Source organism: Papaver somniferum, chromosome 3, assembly GCF_003573695.1.
Source record: "Papaver somniferum cultivar HN1 chromosome 3, ASM357369v1, whole genome shotgun sequence".
NCBI lineage: Eukaryota > Viridiplantae > Streptophyta > Magnoliopsida > Ranunculales > Papaveraceae > Papaver > Papaver somniferum.
This window is the reverse complement of record NC_039360.1, coordinates 79,428,227-79,453,734: the sequence shown is the minus strand read 5'-3', so window position 1 is coordinate 79,453,734 and position 25,508 is coordinate 79,428,227. Positions and strand designations below refer to the sequence as shown.

Sequence of the window (25,508 nt, the reverse complement as noted above, 5' to 3'; positions counted from 1 at the left end):
GTAGTACAATTCTAGACTTGTGGCATTATTTTGGTCATAAATCTTATACTTGTCATCGAAAATCGTATGCATTAAAAGTATTAAATCAGTAATTGTAGGGGTCATGCTCTCCTGCAGTATCGCTTATAACTTCAATACAAGGCAGCAGGTTAGTTACCATCAGATCATCTTAAAGGTGTTATTTTATTTTTCAGATAAGATTATAGCTAGAAGCATTAATACAGTTAAAACTTAGTACTAGACTTACAACTAAATTATTAATTATGTTGGGAAGTTACAAATCCTCAATAACCTAACTTACCTCTCTTTATCTTCTTCTTCTTCTTCATGGCGTTCCTTCACCTATGGTAACCAAACACTAAATTTAATATACTGGGAATCGTTTGAGATGAACGGGGAAAAGAGATTAAGATGCAATCCAATTGCAATCTTATATCCATAAAAATATGGATGCATATATACACACTACTCTGTTAATATACTTGGGTTTCAAATCAATTGATGAAAATGATGACTTAATAGATAAGAGGATATGTATCATTACGTGTTAGGCAATTGAAGCACTCTAATATTCCGGTACTTACAATTTAATTTAATTTACCATTCCATTTCTGTATTCAACTGATTGCCTCACATATTATAAACGAATATGCAAAATTTGTTAAAAATTATATCTCGTTTGTTTTGTCTACTCGGATTAATCTAGCTTTTGCTACTTTCAAAACCAAGTTTTTACGGGTGTTTGTTGCAATTCAAGAGCGTAGAAGGGTAATTAAATATAGAAATGGAACTGATTTATATCGTCGTTTCTTCATTCTGCATCCTTGAACTTTAGGTGTAGAGACAAAACATGGTAAGGGAGGGAAACAAGGTTGAGAAAGTGAACTTGGATCTAGAGAATAATACAGATAAAATATTGCACAAACCAGAGAGACTTCGTTAACTTCCATGTTTTGTAACAACATCAGTATCATAGTTTAGATGATATGATCTCATGATTGTACGATTAATATTGAGCTAGATAATAATGAAGTTATAAGCGACGGTCCGAGATAGCATTAACCTAACTGTAAAGCAAATAACGCAAACAATTTGTGAACAAGGAAAAACATTGTCGTGAAAAACCCTGGGATCTTATGTGGTTGAATATTACTGAAACAAATAGGCATATATCCATAATTGTTCTTAAAAATCCTCTAATGTCTGCACTTGTGTAGAGCTACGTATTAGCTAATATTACTCGATTCTAATAAGTGCATATATTATCCTATTTTGTGTATCAAATTCATGCACTTATTTGTTGTGTGAATTCTATAATATTACTTTTGTTTTTCAAATGTATAATGTAGAGCTAATAAATCAAATTTATTATGTGTCTGTATCAATGACCGCCAGTGTTACAACACAGCTCGGTCGAACTCGCAAGTTTTGATATCTCAAGCTTGTTGTCAATGTTAGATGCACAAAACTATATCTTTATTTTTAGTCTATTAAAGTCAAGTCTCAGAGTAGGAGTAGAGTATGGTAGTTGAGTATCAGACATCACTGTATATCCCTCGAAAATTGAAGATTGAAGATCAAACAAAGATATTTGGAGAACTTCATCGACAAAGAGGTATGTGAAGACCGAACCATCATATTTACTCACGATATTTATCATTCTATCTTCATGGGTCTATGTTGTATGATTTTAGTAGATTTCATATTGCAAAGAAGAAATTTCGAGTCAAGCTTATCTTGTTAAAACTCTTGAAATATGATTCAAGCAATGGATGTTCATAGATCCTTAATAATCTTGGTTAAGAACAATTTATTGTTGAAGAACTTTTTTTTTTCTTCAAGTTGATCACTTCACAGGAAATGATATTTCATATCTATGGGGATTGAGAATGTTTCAAACTTTTAAAAGAGAGTCTTCGGAACTTCAAAGACTCTGGACACAAGGAGGTACACATACCCTAGACATCTAAGTTCCTGAACAAGGTAGGTATACATACCCAGTACGTACGCTGAGGTCCCGAATTCGTTAATGGGAGAAGGTACGCGTTCTGGGACTTTAATTCGTGATCGTCTAAGGGTACACATACCCATTAGCGTACCCCAGGAGCCTGAATTCACCAACTGGTCTATAGGTATGTGTACCCCTACATACACCTACTCAACATGAATCAAGCATATGTTCATAAGCTGTTTTTCACAAATATGTTTGACACTGCTACAACTCTCATAAACACTTCTAACACAACTTTGATCACTAAATCACTTTGTCTTTGTGAATCATGGTTTAAGTATCGAGTGTTAATACACGATTATGCGTATAAGTTCAAAAGGCATATTTGCCAAAAACTATAATTGTGCACGGTTCCAGAACCCTGGACCATAGTGTATATTCTTCTATGTGATTTCAAGACAAATTTCTCACATGCTTACATGAATTACTAACAAGAATTTCATTTAAACTGAGAAAGTTTTTGCTTGAATCTCAAGTTATCTTAGCTTAAATTCAAAGCTACTTATAATCTTGAAAGTTTATAATTAAATAAAGAGACTCAAACAACTGGGAACTTTAATCACCGAATTTTTGTATCCTATTTGTATGTCAGAATCGTCCTCTATTAGTGCAGCGGATGTTATTGAAAAGAAAGAAAATGGATAGTTTGTTCAGACCTCGAATTATTCATATGAATGACGACTATGAACATAGATAATTATTTAGACCTTGGTTTCCCGACTATAAATAAGAATCAGAATTAAACTTGAACAAGTTCAATAAAAATAAATTTTATTTATCAATCAACTGTCTAAAACAATAACTAGAAGACTCCTAAATAGACTTAGGAAAAATCCCTAAATTGTGCGATAAGAGAGGATGAAAACAACCGAAAACCAACTTAAACTCGAAATTTGTTAATTTTGGAAAATTGAGATTTCCCTAAATAATGAAAGTATTTATCAAAAGAAACTATTTGCCACAAACGGCGACTCAAAGGGACTCCTAACGAAGAAGTTATTAGCTAAATAAAACTTTCCTAAAACGGCAAAAACAGGTCTTAGATACCCTAGGCAATGGAATATGGCTAAATTTAGAAGACCAAGGTGGTCATAGACCATTTTTCATGATTATTAGGCCGTTTCCCATCAAAACAGACACTCGTTGGGTTGTTTCACAGTAGTCAGGTCATTTGCCTCCAAATAGGCTATGACGTGCCCGTATGCATCATCTACTAACATGGACCCCCTGAGAAACATAATTAGGTTTACGACTTAAAGACTTCACTTAGTTATTCGTGAAGCCAGGTCCGACTATCTTTACCTTGATAGTTCGTGTATCCCGATCTTGTTTTAATTGATTGTCGAGGTTTTCGTTAATATCCAATCAAGAACGAGATAAAAAAAATCGTAAAGCTCTTTTCGTCCTAGACTTTGTGATTCTTCGAGATGGATATCTAAAACTCTTCTTTGTTGATCAGTTTAAGATGTTTTTGAGAGGTGGTTAGTAATTCAGGCATCTTAGCTAACTCAGTGTAAGTGTTCCAGATTCGTGATGTTTGCTAGCTTTGTCTATTGCAAACATATTTCCAAGCCTTGATCTAAACGATCTAAAGGGAAATCAAATAGGCTTATCTGTTAGAGACAGATTGGTATCAAAAGTCTTCACTTAGATTGAAGCAACTCTTAGGCTGTAAAAGACGTTAGCTGAGGGAATCAACTGCGTAGAGCCTTGCGAGGTTCAAGAGATGTAAGGAGCACAACTGCAGCTGAATTGCTTGGAGAGTTAATTTAGTTTCAACTACATTCCAGTCTGAAGTCTGATAGTAGGATAGTGTATGTACGGCTTAATACAATTTGGTGTCCATAGCTGGGAGAAGTCTCAGATGTTTCTGCAGATGCAGTTTTCCTCTTAACAAAACTTTTCGCGTCTTGTGTTTTTCATTTTTCGTATTATATTATTTATCTTTATAGTAGGACCCTACAAGTAATACGTAATCAATCTAGATAGTTTAAGTCTTTATTAATTGTGATCAATGATGAGACTTGTTCTTGTAGAATTTGTATCTTGAAAGTAGATAACAAGTTACATACTTGGCAGGACTTCGATCATCTTGATTTGGATACGATTAATCTTGGATATTGATTTGTGCGATCATCCAAGAACTCTTCTACACAATAAGGTTCATTGTTGTCTAGACATATTAATTGTGGAAGAGATAAGAGAAAACTCCATATACATATTGTTCAAGGATCTTTAATTAGATCTACTTGTAATTGTATTAGATTTTGTCCATACAGATTGTCGAACGAAAAAGATTGTGGTGTACTCCGTTCCTTCTCCTTTTAAGTTAGAAACACTTAGAACATGTGACCCAACTGACCTGTAAGATCTGAATATTTTGTTGGGTTACGAGCAAACAATAAGCATCATATTTTCGGAAAAACTAAGAGGTTTAAGTTTTTAGGAAGATATTAATAAGATAGATTTGGAAATTTTTTTATCTCTCTTCGATATTTCTTAATCTGCGTAGATATCATCTAAAATGAAACGGAGAGAGTATGACTTAAATTTTCCATGCTAAATAAATTTTATGGGTACCAAAGGATCAGGCTTGTCTTCCAAAGTATAGTAAATCGAGCGGACAACTCAGCCTAACCTGTTATATAATCCTATTCGGATTTGAATCGTTACGCATTCCAATTATTCCCTCCATTTCAAAATAATAAGCTGGTTCCATGTGTAACTTGTACATAAAATCAACCAATTTCTTTGAAACGAAAGTGATAAACTGGAACACCGCAATCGGAGCAAAATAGTAACTAGGTTTGAGAAATCCATCCAGCTCCTTTATCAAAGACAACTTATTTTATTTATCATTTCTGAAATATGAATAGAACCGTTTAATTTGAGATATTAGTCACATGGGAATTCCAACAAAGATCATCAACATTCTAAGTGTATGGGTCCCTCCATGAAGAAGAACATTTTCTATTTGATAAGAAAAGAATGAAGAAGCACATTAAATGGTAGCATATGGATGTATTTTATCTGGGAAGATCTATGTAAGGATATGTATAATTGAAATTTAAATGCTACATTAATTTTGTTGAATGGTAACCCTGATTAGGAAGACAACAACCAATCAAGTGACCACAATGCTCAGATCGGTCAGCCTTGTGTGAGACCACGAAACAAGGAAAGTCACATATACATAAATTGAACCAATCAAGTGACCACAATGCTCAGATCGGTCAGCCTTGTGTGAGACCACGAAACAAGGAAAGTCACATATACATAAATTGTTGAGTTGAACAGCGAAATCTTTTGTAAATGTACTAAAATTTTAAGGTAAGATTTTGTTCAAAATTAAATAGCGTTTAATTATTCTCTAACACTCTTAGTAACACTTGAGACCCATCGCAGGTGGTTTTTGTTTCCTAGCATGTGTATTCTCTGGAGTCTGAACATTATTCATGTGATGCTCACATGGTACCCCACAACTGCGTCACACCATCAACATATCATGTTGTATGGTTTTCTACTTGCGGTAAAAATGATGCACAGGTAGAGGGAATGACTACGTTTGTTTAGCTCAAGGGTGCTTCAAAAGTAACTCTACCTGTATTCAAGTGAGAGCTCAGCCGTCGTCATTCCTATCAGCCTCCCTGCCAAAACTTTGTAGGAAGCTCCGACCAGTTTTAAACTTTAAACAAAGATTATAATGTAGTTAAGAAATTGAGGTATCGTTAAATTTGACAGGATCTTACCTTTGGGACGTTAAATATTTATATGAGGCCTAATTAAAAACTAACTGAAAGTTAAGACATTGTCCTCAAATATTGAGGCAGGATACCCATTTGAGGAGCATCATACAGCCGAATAATTATTAAAAGAACATGAAAAAATCTAATTAAGATTACGTTTCTTCGATAGAATATAGCAATGCTCGACCATAATGATTTTTACATATTTCAAATATGGAATAAGATCTCCGAAATTTTTTAATCTTTTTTATTTTCAGTGAGTGAACTCTTTTCAGAAAATGAAACATTGCTAATAACGGGTAGATTGCTATTGGGAAGAGTACCAAATTCCATATACAATGACAGAATTAAGGGTCAATGCTGTCCAGATCAATATCAACGAAACATGAAAAAATCTAATTAAGATTACGTTTCTTCGATAGAACATAGCAATGCTTGACCAGAATGATTTTTACATATTTTCGTATGAAATCCGATTCCCGAGTTTTATTTTTAATATTCTTTTTTTCTTTTTTTTTTTCTTTTAGTTAATTTTATTTCTGGAAAATGAAACATCACTAATAAGGGTACAGATTTACAGGGGAGACCGAGAGAGTACCAAATCTCATACAAGATACAAGCCAAAAAAAAACTTTTTTAGTTTGTTTTAGATGAGACTTGGTATCCTCTCCAATAAACCGGTACTCCATAGCCATGAAAAAATAGGCTAAATGCCCAAACAAAGTTGTACATGAAGCGCAATTATTTCACATGGGTGAAATTGGCACAAAGCAATTAGACTTGAAGCAAACTTCCATACACTTAAGTCCTTTCTTTTTCATATATCTTCTCCGTTTGAAAACCATCGATATGATCTTTCTTTTCTCCCTCCCAGCCTTCAACATTGTTCTTTCATGTTTCTCCATCATCGACATTATTAACGATTTCAGTTGCTTCTCAGTGATTCCATTGCAATTATAATCATCACCGCGATTATAACCTTCACCATCAACTTCAACATCTAAAATCAATAAAACTCCACAACAATAACTACCACTACCAATATCACCAGTACCAAGATTGTGAAGGATCTACGAACATCCATCGCTTGAATCATATTTCGAGAGATTTATTTATCAAGACAAGCTTGGCTTGAAATTTCTTTTTTATAATATTAAATCTACTAAAATCATACGACATAGTCTCATAAGATATAATGGTAAATTCCGTGAGTAAATAGGATGGTTGACTCTTCACATACCTCTTTGTCAATCAAATTCTCCTAATGTCTTCGTTTGATCTTCAATCTTCAATCTTGGAGGGTTATTCAGTGATGTCTGATACTCAACTTACCATGTTCTAATCCTGGTATGATACTTGACTTTAGTAGACTAGAAATCAAGATATAGTTTTGTGCATTTAACATTGAGAACAAGCTTGAAATGGAAAAACTTACGAGTTCGACCGAGCAGTGCTCTAACAATCTCCCCTTTGTCAATTTTAGTGAAAAAAACTATCAATATATATAGATTCAAAATAAATAAACCTTTCTGCTCACAATACATCATGCTTGATTTCTTTGAATCTTCAACATCGTCTTGAATTCTTCGTTCTTCAAGTTTTTCTGTGGTTCCGCATATGATCATTTAAACACCTTTGTTGTTGAAGATCATAAAGACAAAAACTAATGAAATACTCGTTTAGAGCTCTTACAGAGTGACAAAGTCAATCTACTCAATATTTGTTCTATCGGTGCATATTATTGTTACCTTCCTCAAAGTCCAATTGTATCAAAACTTTGAAACGTTATTATGGTGATATGTTCTCCCCCTTAGTCTTTACTTACCTCTTTTGCATAATAGGTAAAACCTATAACTTATAGGCCACTTCCCCTTACACAATGCTCCGAGAAGCCATATGTTATAATGGAATATTACTATATAATTCTCCCTCTTTTTGTCAGCAAAATTGGTAAAGGAGAAAAACAAGGGATCGTAATGAACTACACAAAAGAGTTATCGAGACTAGAGATACAATACGAACTTTTTATTTAGACGATTTCACCGAGTAAACTTAGTGTCTTCATCAAGGAGAGATGAAGGTATATTCATCCCATATAATTCCACAACGGCGCCATCTCACTAAGATATATCAATTAAGCACTAGTTCGAATTTTAACTTCCTCATTTTGATGTCATTCCAAAGAGAACAACATGAGCGACCTTTATCTAACTACAATAGAAGGATTTTCTTGGACAGTATCCCAAATATTTTTCCCTCTTCTCACATATTACGAATAAAGAAGTTAAAACCAACGATTCCAATGTTAAAGGCACTAAGATGCATTAATTTTGTGGGAAAAAGATCATCGACAAACACTATCTTCTAGGAAAATTAAGAATAAATAGCATAATCTTAGCGATATGACTCAACATAAGAATTATATCTTCTCTATCCATGTACGGACGTAGAGATTAGAGTTCTCGATCTTATTCCCTGCCAGTTACGGTTTCGGGGAGGAAGGCAACACCTAAGAATATATTATGGACTCCATTCAATATATTCCCAAAGTGTAATCACGGTAACATCAATGTTTCAATTCTCAAAATAATTTACTCCTATTTTAGTGATAAACTCAAAGAGTTAAGAGCTTAACCTATGATAACATATGAGATATACGTTTTAATCACCAGAAATATCATAGAAAGGAAAAATCTCACAAAATAACAAATACCGATAATAATCAATAAAGATTAGGTATTGCAATTATCTCCAAAATAAAATTTAACTGAATAAACTTTAATCATTGCAAGATGATAATATTCGGAATAGCTAATGTAAAACACATAAATAGGCTACTCCAAAAGCTAGTGTTCCTCCTTAAAACAATAAGAATAAAATTTCTACAATGAGTTAATTAAAAAAATAGGAAATCTAATTAGTTAGAACTGGAAATATCATCGGTTTTGAGGCATTTGATTCTGTCTTCAACAACATCCACGAACTCTGCAGGGAAAATCTTTTCATTAAGGATATCATTAACATGTAATTTCATGAGAACAAGGTCAGGGGAAACCTTTTTCAACTCAGGTCTTAACATGTCTTGACCCCTCAAGGATTCAACAAGTTGAATCTTAGCTTCCTCAAATTGCTTTAGAAAATCATAAACAACAATAGAAGAAATCATCTCTTCTTGCTCTAGATCTAAATGATCATAAGAAAAGAAACAATTCACATCGGGATGGTTCTCAGTCGTATTAGGATTTTCAACTTCATCTTCAATCAGAGTTTTTTTCTTCTTTTTTTTGACAAATTACTATTGCAATCATATTCGAGAGCTTCTTCCATGTTTACAACAGACATGGAAGACATGCTTAATTGAAAGAATGACTTGGATGAGAGAACTCAATTAAATTATGTGGCTTACATAAGGTGAACTCGTGAAGGTATCTCCAAAAGTAAGGTCGGTTTCGTGACCGCTTTCTGTAAGATAAGTAAAAATAGGAAAATGAAGAGTTACCCTTTGAGCAAAACAGTTCGGGAACCGCTTTCTTATGGAAGAGTTTTGGCAAAGCTTTATAAAAATCTCACGGACACTTTTGTATTCCTGAAAAGGTATTGTAGAACATAAGAGCTCATAACTAAAATATAAAAGTCACTTTTCTATAATCCAATGTTAATTCCTCAATTTTGCTTAAGTTTAAGTATCAACTTTGGTGATTAAATAAATCTTAGAGCATAACTTACATATTAGCTTGTGATAGACACATTTTTGTGTCTAAATTGTACTCAATGTCTCTATTGTTAGTGCTCGATTTTTTTACTAATTTTGATGTTTTGTGTGTTTGTAGGTGTTTTTGGAGAAATACACTTGTGTGGAAAAAGTTGCTCAAAAAGTGCTATTTGGACCCCCGGAGAAAAGTACTAAAGGCACCCTCATTTTGGATAAGAGCACCCCCAGAGCACCCTGTGTTAAAGGCACCCGGAAAATGGATTCAAGGAACTTCTTCTTCATATTTTGAAAATTGAAATTGGCGGAAAAATAGTCACAGTTGTTGGCAGAATTTTCGATCGAATTTCAGACGTGATTTAGTGAGATTCAATCCCTGAAACTTAGTGGGTAGACGTGATATATCATAACAAAGCTGGTATGGGTGTTTATTTCGATCGAATTTGGCTGGATAACTCACAAGAAGAAAACAGGGCAAGCCACGTATGGGAAAGATACTCGGGATTTTTGTGCCATGTTGAGGAGATTTCGTGAGGATATTGCATGCATAATTGCTACTGGTATTAGGTAGAAACGTGCTGGAGCAATTCCGTGTACAACAGGCGCATGAGAAAGAAAATCAGGGAAGAAAATATTCCCGAGAATATTTTTCTTCACTGCCGAGTAATGGAGGACTATGTGAAGTTATTACGTGAGATTTTGTTGTTTCTGGGTTATAAATAGGTGATGGGATATCAGTAAAGGGTGAAGGATAGTTTGGGAGAGAGATAAAGCACCAGAAAGTCGAAAAAAATCAAGTTACAGAGCTGCCATTTTTCTGTTGCTGCTGAAGAACACGAAGAACAGAAGACGCACACCCTTGTGTCGTTTATGCTACAGTGATTGCGACTGTTACCGAACAGTCTTAAAAGATACAGTTTCAGCGGCTGTCGCAAGAAAGTCTTATTTGTTACAGTGACAACGACAATCAACATATATCGTTCTCTGTAACTTTAATTATTTTCACACTTTTATCATTTGTAAACACATCTTTGAGCATAAATGAAATCAACTTTTGAGCGTGTTTCCAACATGATGAGAGGCTAAATTCTCTCACAACCAAGGCAGTGAGGAAGCTATTTACGCATGTAATTGGTAATCATTTATTTCCTCTAATTTATAATTTATAATTCACTCAATCACCGCTTTTGCGGAGTTTGTAATTGTTTGCATAATTTTCTTCATTAGTTGTGATTCAATTAGATAGGTTATACTTTGTTTAGATAATCTATGCTTAGGGGATACAATTAATTTTTGAGAATTTGCCGGATTATATGTGAATTAAGAAATAAGGGACTTAAAAGATAATTAGAGTTTTGGATTATTTACCATAATTTATTCATGTGTAATAGTGGAATCAATGTCTTGGTTATTTCCAATATCTTGAAATCAATTTTGCAATAAGTTTTGTTTGTTTTTAAATTTTTATGAAGTCTAAAATTCATTGCCTTCACAAGCCTCAACGAACCTTTTTACTACAACATTATTGAGATCACATCAGCTTGTTATGTAGAAATTTCATGGACCATGTTCTCATTTCTTGCTTAGGTGTCAGATAGCCAGGGAAGATATAACAAAAAAGAGCATAATATTTGTTGATAACCATATAAAGTCATTACATTTTGGACTTGACGAATGATGTGGTTGCACCAAGTCAATGACTTAGGATGAAGGTGCATAAAAGACAAGAATGATAAAAAAAAATAATTTAATCATTGAACCATTTTACTTCATTAGTCACGTAACCGTTGGAGGAAGGATATATCTCTTGGAGCAGGGGCTTAACAGAGGGAGATGTCAAAAAAATTTCTTTCTTTAAAGCTGGTGGGACATAACAATTTGTAATAGTATTTGATCAAATTGCAAGCAGTAAGGTTTAAGGAAATAAAGTGTAAGGAGACATATAGCAAAACTATTTGGACCAAATATAACACCTACTAATCAGAGATCCTATTCTTACAGGATTTTTGGATATGATGAGGATCAAAATCTATATTGTTTAGAAAGCGAAAGAGTGAGTATTTTCACATTCTCCACGAGATACAAGCCAACATTAGATTTATGTATGACTCTTCCTTTTGAGTTTCTACCATTTGGACTAAAAAAAATTATCATGAAATTCACTGTCATCATGAAATAAAATGAAGTTGGAACCTTTATTTGAGTTTATCTGCTTTTCCTTGAAGGTGCATGCTTGTTATGACATCATTGTACCCATCTATTATCATGTTCATGTTAACCAATAGCTCCTAGGATCCTTTATAATGGAATGAGTACTTTTAGGAACCCATATTTTTGAAGGTTTCTTCCAGTTCTTATTGGAGTGTTTTGTGCCAATACTCTTGTTTCCATCTCGTTTATTAATGGAGTAAGCACAAATGACAGTCTTGGGATGTGATGCCTTTACGAGAGCATCAACATCCGTTATTCTTGAACCGAGAGGTTTAGAGTTTGGATACCAGTTATACCTTTTAGGATATGAGATTCAAGGTGTTTTGTAGATTTTTGAAACCACTGTTCTGAAATCTGAGCTTACACTTTCTACGAGTGTTTTCTTCTGTATTATAGAAGTAGTAAAACCTCTAAGTTCTGATGGGATCAGAATGAGTTAACTTGACATAAGAAACACCATATGAACCTTTCCTTCTTGGGGAGGCAGTTTTTTCCTTGCCAGAGAAATCCAACTGTTCACTCTTTATCAAAGTAGAGACACTTTGAACATGATTTTATGAAAAAAGATTTTGCTAGGACATCATGAGTATCATTGGCAATCATTTTTTCTAACACCTTAATATTTTTTCAGAAGCCATGGATAGAGATAATTTTTCTGATTTACAGACAGTACTACAAGTAGCAGAAGGAGAAACTTGTAGATGAATAGGTTCCAAGGTTTTTTCCTCTACACGAAACTCTAGTGAGATAATTTTCTTATCCATCAAGGATTTTTCTTCGAGAAGATCCTTATGGATGAATTTTTTTATTAACCTTACTAATCAGAGTATTGAATTTGTTTTTCAACCTGTTGACCTTAGGTTCCTGAATCTGAGATGTTTTAGAATTTTAACACTTTCTTTGGTTGCTTCGAGTCAGATTTATCAGTGAGATAAAAGGAATACAATTTTAATACTTGACAGTTTTATGGGAACAAAATGTTTGTTCATTTTTAGAGAAGAAGGAAGATCCGGATTCATTAATATAATTCATAAAAATAACGCTTTCGACGGCTGGTGATAGGTTATCGTAGTTTGGACTCTTGTCCACAATTTTATGTTTCCACAAATATGGACTTGTTAGGTCTAACGGTGTTTGCCTTCGCTAGTACCACTTAAAAATGAGAGGGTACCAAATACACCACTAACTTTTTCGTTCCGCAACCTGTATGGACAAAACCTAATACGATTGCAAGTGGATATAAATTAAAGATCCTTTGACAATATGTGTATAGAGTTTTATCTTATCTCTTCCACAATCAATATGTTTAGACTAAGAATTCCATGAAACTGATTGTGTAGAAGATTTCTTGGATGATCTCACAAATCAATGTCCAAGATCAGTCTAGTCATATCCAAATCAGGAGGATCCGAATTATGGAAAGTATGAAACTTGTTACCTATCTTTCAAGATATGAATTCAACAAGAACGAGTCTCGTTATTGATCACAAATAATAAGGACTTAAGCTACCTAGATTGATTACATATTAGTTTTGATATTCATAATATAAATATAAAATAATATAATGCGGAAAAGAAAAAAGAATAAGGCACCAAAAGTTTTGTTAACGACGAAAACTGCACCTGCAGAAAAACCCAGGGACCTTGTCCATATTTGAACATCAAACAGTATTGCGACGCTACAGACACCAGCATACTATCATACTTATTGGAATGTAGTTGAAATGAGTTAACCTCCAAGCAATTCAGATGCAATCTTGCTCCTTACGTATCTTGAACATCACAAGGGTATATACAATTGATTCCCTTATATAGACGTACTTTACATCCTAAGAGTTGCTTCAACCTAAGTGAAGACTTTTGAGACCAATCCACCTCTAACATGTAAACCTATTTGATTTTTATTTTGATCTAGGTTTGGAAATATGTTTTCAATACACAAGTCTAGTAAACCTCATGAGTCTAGAATATTTACACTCAGTTAGCTGAGAACCATGGATTACTAACCACCTCTCAAGAACAATCCAAACAGATCAATGAAGAAGAGTTTCAGATATCTATCTTAAAGAATCACAAAGTCTGAGATGGAAAGAACTTTGCGATTTTTATATATCTCGTTCCTGAGTTGAGACAACAAGAACCTCGAAGATCAATAAGAACAAGATAAGGATACACGAATTATCAGGTAAAATATAGTCATACCTGGCCTCACGAATCCCTAAGTGAAGTATTTAAGTCGTAACCTAATTATGTTTCTCAGAGGAAACCCAGGTTTTTAAAGGACGACTCTAGCAAGCAATTAGAACACATGAGAGCCAGGTATTGAGAAATCACATTGCATGAGTCTCTATATTTATAGACTTCAAGACTTTACGTAGCTTTGAATTCAATCTAAGATAACTTTGGATTTAAGTGAACACTTTTTTCAGTTTAGATGAAATTGTTATTAGGAATTCATGTAATCATGTGAGAAGTTTGTCTTTAAAATACACAAAATAAACCTAGAAGAACAAATCGTGTTCATGTAATCATGTGAGAAGTTCCATAAATCGTGTTTATGGAACAAAATTTGTCTAGGGTTATGGAACCGTGTCCAATGATAGTTCATGGTAAATATGTCTTATGAACCTGGAAGCATAAATCGTGTTCATTAACACTCGAGACTCAAACCTTGATCCACAAACACATAATGATTTAGTGAAAAAAGTTGTCTGGAAGTGTATATGAGAGTTGTAGCAATGCCAAACGTATTTATGAAAATAGTTTGTGAGCACCTGCTTAGTTCGATAATGGGTAGGTATGTATAGGGGCACGCATACCTATAAACCAGTCCGTGGACACATGATATTTGGGTATGCAAACCGAGTATGTATACCCTTATTTATTCATGAACTCAAAGCACAAGGATATGCGTACTGGTATGTGTACGTCCCTCATATTGTCGAACTCATAACCTTAGGGTACACATACTGGGTATATGTTCCCTTACCTATTCCAGAGCTTAGTATGTTCTAAAAACTCTATTTAAACAATTCGAAACATCCCCCAATCGCCATAGATAGTAAATATAATTATTTAGGAATTTTGCAAATGATCAACTTGAAACAAAAGTATCTCATGAACAATAAATTGTTCTTACCAACATGGTTAAGGATATATGAACATCTATTGCTTGACTCATATTTCAAGAGATTTATAAGGACAAGCTTGACTCGAAATTTCTTCTTTGCAGTATTAAATCTACTAAAATCATGCGACATAATACGCCGTGAGTAAATAGGATGGTTCAGTATTCACATGCCTCTTTGTCGATGTAGTTCTCCAAATGTCTTCGTTTGATCTCCAGTTTTCAGTCTTCGAGAGTTATTCAGTGATATCTAGTACTCAACTTACTATGCTCTAATCCTAGTCCGAGACTTGACTAGACTAGAAAGAAAAATATAAAATTTTGTGCATCTAACATTGACAACAAGCTTGAGATAGTAAAACTTGCGAGTTCAACCGAGTAGTGCTCTAACACTTCTATTACGAGCAATAGAGACTTGAGTAGAAGCAAAAATAATTATTTATGAACAAGATATATACCTATTCACCTAATAATACAAATCCAAACAAATAAGTTTCTCACTTTTTATAATACCTAAATTGTAATCATACTGAACTTGAAATCGCTACCCGAACTAATTTTACCAAATTTCATCTTCTTTATGATTTTTTATTTATCCAAATAACAAAAATCAAAAGGTAATCCCACTCTTCAAAAATTCCAGGAAGTTGATGGAACTAGATTATTCAATTTATAATGCTTTCAGAAAATCGAATCCCAGTTCTTTTCTACTTTTTCTTATCAACTCCTTCTGACGACTTTGTTTGATATCATAATCTGTTGCAATCTATAAACCCGTTTAGGATTTGTAATAGGATCATACTTGAGATAGAAAGAGTTGGGGAATTTTTGTAAGTTCGATGTTTTTGCTTTAGGCTATTTGGAGAGAAAAGAGAAAGAAAAAAATATACGACATATTTAGATTAATGTTTTACTCATAAGGACTAAGGGATACGTGGCTCGAGATCTGGCCTGTGCTACGTACGATGGGCCGGTGTATCCGGCTTATTTGAACAACGATTTTTTCTCTCATGGTTTCATAAAGAGGAGGGGCACATAAGTAACTTAAGAATACATGATAATTTTTGTTTGTGCACAATTCCCAGATAGGATATTAAAACCATTAAATTTGAATTCTTTGTCATTAAAAGAGTATCTAATTTTTCCCATCTTCTTAACTGTGGAATTCAAATCCAAGGGTTAACTAACCAATTATGCGAGATTTTTCTAAAATTATCATTAAGAAGTCTTATATAGGTTTGGTCGTAACTCAAATCCACGAGATGACACCTATTTTATGTTACATTTTTATCGAAGACAAATCATTTTTTTTTTGTATAAGAAAACAACTCTTAAATTTTGACCCACTTATTTATACAATTTTATTAAACTTCTTACATGATAATAAGAAGAACATTGCTCAACCTTCCGACAAAAAACTTCCTCAGAACATTAAAACCCTGATTTAAGCATGGTGAGCTATTTTTGTATGTTGGTGGGTATCCAAACAGTTCAAAAAAAGTGCAAGGGTAAACATGTTCCAGAACTTAATCAACCTAGTTTTACTTTTACTTTATTTCATTCTAAACAATAATCTTCACTTTTCTCGAAAAGCCCTAGTCGGATTAAAGCTTTGAGGAAAGAAAATTCAGATTTTTCTCGGCTCTCCACGATGTAAGAAAGGATGAGGATCTATTCAACAATTTTATTATACATTGCAACAATTTACAACAAAAGAGTTTCTCAAAAATTCAGGTATTGGAACGACATTTTAGCTTAGAGTCCGCGTTAGCAAAGTAACCCTTTGAGGAATTCTTGGGTTATATATACTCTTATGTGGAATGGTAATTAAACCATCTTCTAAATTTGTGAAGAACAAAGAACTGAGAAAATATTACCTATTGGTTCTCAAGATAAGTAATCATTTTTTCCTCAGTCACCACTGATTGTTTACGAGAATTGTTATTTATGTTGCCATATCTACTTCCTTATTTCTTAATATTCCAAGAAACTTAAAATCCCAAGCAGGTTATGTGTTGATAAAAATAATCATATCCTACATAAGTGCTTCATTATTTCCGGAAAGCAGGAATTTAATGGGTACACTGAAGATAAAGAGTGATCTCTAATCTGGATATCGTATCAAAAACGACCTACCATTGTCACTTGAAAAACAAAATTTAGCTTGATAATTTCTTTGACTTCATAATTCACATTTATAAACTTTTATTAACAACACCATAAACATCACCAGAAAGTAAAACTTTGCACATTCTCCAAAAAATTTTGGTTTAGAATTAACCGACCTCCATAAAGCATTCTTTTCAACTCAATTTGGGATATAAAAAGCTTTCTTCATTAATCTAAGCTTCTTAATACTAACACCACCTTTTTCTTTAGATAAGCAAACTAAATGCATCCCGGTCCACCAACTTATTTTACGGAACAAAAAAAATCTATAAGAACTACTTCATAGTTGTTTCTACCTTTTCAACCGAAGTCAAAAACTTTAACGAATACGAATAGCTAGTAGCTGAGAAACCTAGCCAACATATTTTTAATTAAAATTAGCATATCTCCTTTAGAAAGATATTACCTTTACCAAGAGTTTAACCTCCACTGAAATATTTAGATGATTATATCCTACACAACCATTGTAGTTACTACCGAATGAATATCCTAGATAATTGAGAGAAATTGACTCAGGGATAACTAAAAGTCCTTGCACCTGAATTAGTAATTTGAGTAAGACCCATCTTTATTGAAGAATTTTTATTTTGTTCACTCTAAGAGCAAAATTCATATCAATGCAATAAACATTTTTTGAAATAAAAGTTGCTTTTCACTATCATCGATGGACACAAAGAGGTCATCCGCAAATTCTAAATAATTGCAAGAAGTAAAAGGAACAAAAAATTTATGAAGATCGGATTTTTTGATTAATAAAAAAAATAACTTCGTCAATCATAATGAAAAAGAAAGTTGAAATAGGTTCGCCCTTTCGATCCCCTTTACCACTCCACAAATGCGCAGAAAAGGAACCATTGACAAATATTACATTTGAAACACACCAGTCATTCCAGTTCCTCCAACTATCACCAAATCCAAACCTTGCAAGTATCTCAAAAACCCCAACTAATGTTATTGAAAGTTTTATATACATTACCTTTGACCACCGACTCTGGAAAGCTTAATTTCTCTCTAACACTAATTCTGAGGCAACCAGAATACTCAGTCTGTGATGAAAAACATTCTAAAAATTGGAATGATAAAATAAAACATAACTTTCAACCATGGTCAGCCTTGAACCAAAGTGTCTGAAGTCCAACTTTGGAATCAATGCCAAAAGAGGCAGCAAAACTTTTTCAGAGCGGAAAAATCTTTCCAAAATATATGCGGTGTAATTTTTATTATGGTGACTTTTTTACAATACGGGATAACTAATTCAAGGGGGGTATTTCCAAAATTTAAGAGGAACGATTAACTGGACATGATTAAATTAATAATTACAATCATACTGCATTACGAATAACTTCTACATATAACTACAATGGTAAAATACTCATCAATAGATCAAATCAAGTAGTAGAAATCCTTATTATCCTTTCATATGTTATCTTTTTCTCCCCAAATCATGAAGATTTGTTTTCCTGTTCGTTTGTATCAAAGTTAGTTTATGAAGAAACAAAATTTCGACCTAGCCAATTGATGTTGACTAAGTCAAAATACCAAAAAATAATTTTATAGAGCAATATTTTTGAAATTTCTTTGGGCATCGTCAATCTCAGGGGCGACCCCGCTTTTGACCTACCTGCCAAGCATTTTGATTTGATATTATAGATACTACTAGTTAGACTTGTAGGACTATAATTGTGCATTGAAACAACACCATAACTCGCTCCCAATTAGGGATACACTGCGCCACAGAGGAGTAGACATTGATAGCGATCAATGTGTCTTGTGCGAAGAGGTAAGAGAGATTGCAAACCACATGTCCATTCACTGTAAGTATTCTATTGAGATTTGAAGCTATTTCATTAAAGTTTTCAAGATAGCTTGGTCAATGCCAAAAACTTTACTTTATATGTTCGAATCATGGTCTAACAATGCGTTGCAAGGTAGAGGTAAGGATGTTTGTGAAATATTGTATTATGTGATTTGTTGGATTCTTTGGAAAGAAAGGAACGGAAGGGGTTTTGGAGGTCGTCACAAATATGCGCAAGAAAGTATTGATTTGGTTAAGCAATTGATAGTCTTATGGTCTTGTGACAACGATACTTTTAAGTACGTTGACCCTAGTCTAATTTGGAGTAATTGGAACACTCTAATGTGTATGTAGTTGTCTTTGTACCGACCTTGGTTTAATCCTTGATTGTAAAAAAAAATAAACAAGCATAATTAGAAATAAGAGTCATATTTGCGCAGTTTAACTTTAGGTGTTGAGAATAAAATGCTCTTCCATAAACCTAATCTAATTTCAATTTTTGTTTTCCAGTTGGCGGTCGTAGTAGTTTTTTTCATACTAATGATTCGGTTGGATATCTTTAAAAAGGAAAAAAACGCTTCCACTTGGGTCCCTATTTTAGAAACGCGCGATTGGGGGATATAAAAAATAATTGGGGGATATAAATTACTTTTCCCAACCAATAGTGTTTACTAAGGGGTTTTTTTGGGGGCAAAAATACTAAAGTACCCTTCCCTCAAAATAAAATCTAAAAACTTAAAATAAAAAAACAAAATCATATCCCTGTTTCCATCTTCATTTCTTATTAATCTTTTTGAGGTTAGGGTTTTGAAACCCAAATATTTCTCATTCCCTATCAAATTCTAAATTTTCCCCACTTCCTTTCAAATTCTCTTCTCCTTCTCTACCAGCTCCTCACTTTGAAAATGATTTCTTTTTTTTTTTACATTCAGAATGAAGACCATGCCGGAAGTAATGAAGACCATGCCGGTAGTGATGAAGACATGCCGGAAGTGATGAAGACCATGCCCGGAATTGATGAAGACCATGCCGGAAAACGGTGCCGGCATGCTTGGTAACTAACATTCAATGCCGGCATGCTCGATAGAAATCTATCAATGCAAGTAGTCAAGTGAAAAAAATTAAGTTTCCTGGATACTTTACATCATGTGCCGACAGAGAAATTTAAGCAACATACTATGTCGGTAGCATTACCGGCATGCTTGAGAATTAGTTAATTGTGCCAGAAGACGGGTTAAAATCAAAAAACAAAATTCAAAAAATTAATTAACTGTGCTCGAGAATTACCTGCAGGTCGAACACAACCGGGAAGGGCTACGCCCCCCTCCCCAGACCCCCTTCATAGCGTATCGACATAGTTTTTTGGTTGAATACTATGCCGGCTTGAATTTCAAAATGGGGGATAAGCTCGGTGCCGGCATGGACATGGTATGGATACCATGCAGGTATGGCTTCTTCCGACATTGTATTCATACCACGTCCATGCCGGCACTCAGCTTTTTCAGCTGCAAAAATGGTGGATTCAAATGAAAAAAAATCAAATTTTCAACCTCTTAACAACAATTTTCTCTTCACAATCATCCTCCGTTTTCACCAAAAAAGGTTCCATTTCAAATACTTTTTCCTTCCTTATACTCTCACCTCACCCACTCAAATACGAATAAATATACACACTAATCATTTAACAAATAGTTAAGATTTTTCCTAATTATAATTAAACATTAAACCTGATTAGTGGTGGGTAGATTAGGTATTATGTGAAATACTTAAATAAGGGGTGACCCTGATTTGATATTTGGATCTCATTTTTGTCCTTTTCCTATATCCCCCAATTGTTTTTTATATCGCCCAATCGCGCGCTCTACTTTAGCTGCCTTTGGTGAAGTACTAACGAAGGAAACCGGTTGCTCGTTTGAATTGTCGATCGAGCTTGTTTTTCGCTTCTTTTTTTTTCTTTTTTTTTTTTTTGTAAATGAGATACTGCATTAAGAGACTAGGACTCGGAAAGAGAAGTAGAGCCATCTAATCTGGGATTTAAGGGGTTCCCAATATTAAATTTATCTACTAAGAGTTGTTTAATACTACAAACTGGAGGGTAAGTTCCCCATTCAACAGGTGAATTCACATTTCTAATAAACTTTGCTAATATATCCGCCACTTGATTTCGTAGTCTAGGAACAAAGACAAAACCCAAGAAATTGGTGCAAAGATGAGCTAATCTGTTCGCTTCCTTCATATAGGCTTTAACGCGCGAAGAGATGTCTGCATTGTATCCATTAATATAATTAAAGAGGCTTTTACAGTCTTCCTCAATACTGAAATTATGAATCTATTTCTCCTTGGCGCAAACTGTTATCTGCAAGATTCCTTTATCCTCTGCCTCTTATGGGTCGAGGCCTGCTGCATGTCCTGCTCTTCCTCCTTCACAATTTCCTGTTTCATTTCTCAAGATAAAAGTATAAGTAGATGCAGTGGCGGAGACACCCTAGGACTAGGGTCCTCCCTAGAATCCCAAAATCATATAATCAGTCTTTGGTTTTCAGGTGTTTTTAAGATTTGTCCCCCCTTAGGTTTAAGCACAATGAAGTAATATAAGCCTAGACTGTAAATTTACAAACACAAGTCTTACAAAATGTCTCAAAATAGGTAGTGATAGATGTGATTGTTATTAAAATTTGCCTATGGGTATCAAATTTTAGTGATGATATATGATGAATATCCGAAATCTAATAACAAAAACGTCCAAAAATTTTGGACAGCCTTCGGCCGCATACACTTGTCCCCCAATCAATATTTTTTAGCTCCGCCGGTGTGTAGATGGTAATGATTCTGATGTCCAAGAAGCACCTACATTAAACTTTAGAGCATCAGAACTTGGAACTTTCCATTTGGGATTGTGTTTCTTTTTTTGTTTAAGTTTAGTAGGTTTGCTTGTTTTTCCCCTTTTCAACCCGTGCAGGATCCTACTCGCATGTGGCGAAATAAAACAGTTTATTTCAAAATAAACTTAGAACATACTATTATTTAGTTATCAAAACTAGTCATAAAAACTCAAGGTGACCAAACTTGTGGTACAAAAACCCCACTCAAATGTTGGGATTCATTAAAACTCCATCTTAAACTAAATTATACAAAACTCCCAAAATTTTAAAAACTTGATACAAAAACCCCAAATTTTAAAATTGGTTTCATCAAATTTTATGATGAAACCAAAAATTGGTTTCATCAAATTCTATGAGGTTTCATCAAATTTTATGATGAAACCAAATTTTGGTTTCATCAAAATTTTGTTTTTTGGGGTTTTTGTGTTAGTTTTGTTTTGGCGGATTTTCTGTGGATGGATAGTGACTCCTTTGGGGTTAGACCTCGCGGACCGTTTAGTTATTACTATACTGCTGTTAAGCAACTTGTTAACTAAGAAATGAAATAACGTGCATGTCTAATACCCTAACGGATAGTTAAGCTTAAATATGTTTAGCGTCTCTTTTGCTTGGGCTTGTAATGTGGTTTGGCACGTATATAACGTAGAAAGTGTGCCCACGGGACTATTTAGCAGGATTAGTACGTACAAGATATGAAATTAACTTTAAAAAGTTTATTTCCTAATCCAAATTAAATTCAACTTCTAATTTTCTGTTTTGTATTTTTTATAAAAAATCGTCTACCACCAACTCCCTTTTATAAAGTTGTATGATTACAATCCGTTTAGTGAATCTTTGGATACCAAATCTTAAAGTTTCAGATGAACATTTAACAGTTGTCTTTGCCAACAAAAATCTAAATGTCTCTTGGTAAAAATCTATGATTGTTGTTGGTAAGATTTTATTTACCTTTTTACTTCCCCTGCATGCTGCATGTCAACGTTGCTAATGGGACAGGTTCACCAAGTCGGTTGTAAAGTTGAAATTAGGACAATGGGGCAAAATTTCGCAATTTTAAACGCAACCATAATTTAGTATTGTTGGCACGGCCTCTGCAGGCAGTACTTTGATTTGCTTGCAACACTACTAGACTTAGAAATACGAGTACTTTATTTGTTTTATTTAGTAGACATATTATACGGGGTATTATTCTCTTTTTGACCAAATATAATATACAACATTTATGCTATCATTATTGTCACTATCTCAATAACAAGATTCACTAAATAAATCAGTAACTACCAAGATCCTAAATCCATACTAAAGAAAAGAATTCACAACTTGCTTAATATAATATGTGGTTTAACCGATTCAACTGTTGAACACTAATGATAATGGAGAACTTTTTTTTTTTTTTTTTTTTTTGAAAGGTTGAATTTTTCTTAACCAAACTATAGCTACAATAATAAGAGTGTGAAGTCAGAAACTTGATTAAGAAGAAACAAAGTCTAGTTACGTGGGTAAGAAAGCAAAACTGAATTTGAAAGCTTAAATTTATCGAAATTTTGGACTTAAGTTGACAGCTACTTGAACAGTAAGTTGACAGCTACTTGACAGCAAAACCAACGTGGCGGAGAGAGGGAAGTATTTTCTGTTTATCTGAATAAAAAAAGAAAAAGAAAAACGAGTTAATGGGAAAATATTAACTCCAGTTGGATATAACCAACGGTTCAGATGGAACGGTTTAGAAATCTGGCAGCGGGAAAATATCTTATTCAGTTTCCTTTTTTTCTTCCTAAAACAAATCTAGGGTTTCTTCATCTTCCTAAAACAAATCTAGGTATTCCGAGATAAGAATTTGTTCTCTCCAAATCTTGGAATAGAAACAATTTCCGTGATGGTAATTCCATAGATCAGTACCATCTCTGTGTTAAACTTATTACTAACAAGGTAAACTTAAAACCCAACACTATATTTATTGTATAAGAGTTTTTGAATGCGACGTTTTGAATGCCAAACTCATCTTTATTGTTTAAGGTTTGATATAAATCGTATTTTATGAAGTATTTACAGTTCTCGTTTCTCTTCCATTAGATTTGGTAAGCATTCTGATCAGGAGTTTGAATAACGATTTCAAAACTATAGCTTATATGATTGATACATGTTAATGTTCACAGATGTGTTTATACCGTAAACTTGTATCACTTTTATAATACATCTAATCTGATTTGAAGTGTAGATGGTGGCGGCCAGTTTAGATGATGCTGAGAAGGAAACGGGTGAAAAGATGCAAAGTACTGATGAGGAAGAATTCTACATTGGAAAAAAGTTTGAAACACATGATGATTTGTTCAGTGCTTTTAAAGCGTATGCAAAACGATTAGGATTTGCAGTTAGAAAAAGAACTAATCGGAAAAATGAAGAAGGGATCATAAGGAGTGTGACGTATGTTTGTAACCGAGCAGGAAATCCTGTTAACATGACTAAAAATATAGTCAAACCTCGCAAGAGAAATCGTTGTGATTGCAAGGCTTACGTTACTGCAAGATTGGATGATGAAGACAAATGGGAGATTACTCAGCTTAAGCTCGATCACAATCATACGTATAATCCAAGTCTGGCTCGGCATTATCAGCAACATCGCAAAGTTGAACCACATGTATTACATACAATTGATCTTAATGACCAATTAGGAATTCCAGTGGAAAAGACTTTCCGCTCTGTGGTGAATCAGTTTGGTGGATTTGATAAAGTTGATTGCAATGAGAAAGATTGTAGAAATGCACTTGATGTAATACGTCGACTAAGACTTAGTGAAGGGGATGCAACTGCTTTGATGAAATATTTTTCCAAGAAGGTAAAAGAGAATAGTGGGTTTTATTTCGAAGTTGACTACAGTGAAGATAATTGTTTGAAAAACGTATTTTGGGCTGATGGTTGGAGTAGAGAAGAATATAAAGAATTTGGCGAGGTTATTAGTTTCGATGCCACTTACATGACTAACGATTATGAGATGCCTTTCACTCCTTTTATCGGGGTTAATCACCATGGCCAATCAATATTGCTTGGATGTGGGTTGCTTTGTGATGAAACTACAGAAACATTTGTATGGATATTTAAGAAGTGACTTAAATGCATGTCTGGATGTGCTCCGAGAGAAATTATAACTGATCAGTGTCAAGCCATGAAGAATGCGGTTGAAATTGTTTTTCCAGAAGCTAGGCACAGATGGTGTTTGTGGCATATAATGAAAAAAATTCCTGAAAAGTTTGGTAGTTACAAACAAAGAGAGAAAATTGGGTTTGCTTTGCAAGAGGCGGTGTATGATTCCCAGACTCCATCTGAATTTGAAGAATCATGGAAGAAAATGATCGATAAATACAATTTACAACAAAACAAATGGCTGAACGATTTATACCCTGAGAAAGAACGATGGGTACCATGTTTTCTTAAAGACACATTTTGGGCGGGGATGGCTTCTACTCAGCGTAGTGAAAGCATGAACGCATTCTTTAAAGGTTTTGTCAATTCAAAGATAAAATTAAAACAGTTTGTTGAACAATGCGAACAAGCCTTGAGGAAAAAAGTAGAAAAAGAGTTGATAGCAGATGCAGAGTCATGTTCAAAGTCAATTCCTGTTATTTCTGGTGGATATCCTTTTGAAAAGCAACTGCGGGATATGTATACCCTTGTGAAATTTCAAGAGTTCCAGAAAAAAATTCGTGGGAATATTGCATATGAAGTGGTTAAGTTTGATGAGGAGTCCGAGGTTTATAAGTACGTTATTCAAGAGGATGTTTGGGTTAATGATGATTTTTGTAAGAAACTGAAATTTAATGTTGCACTCCGTAAAACAGAAATGGATGATGGTAGCAGTGA

The 25,508-nt window shown here is 33.9% G+C and overlaps 1 protein-coding gene across 1 annotated transcript; it reads left to right on the top strand.

Annotated features, from left to right (window-relative positions):
- Positions 1-23,868: 23,868 nt before the first annotated feature.
- Positions 23,869-24,756, top strand: LOC113359671 (protein FAR1-RELATED SEQUENCE 5-like). The gene has a single exon (XM_026603264.1). The coding sequence runs from the start codon at positions 23,869-23,871 to the stop codon at positions 24,754-24,756; it is 888 nt and encodes a 295-aa protein (XP_026459049.1).
- Positions 24,757-25,508: the final 752 nt, after the last annotated feature.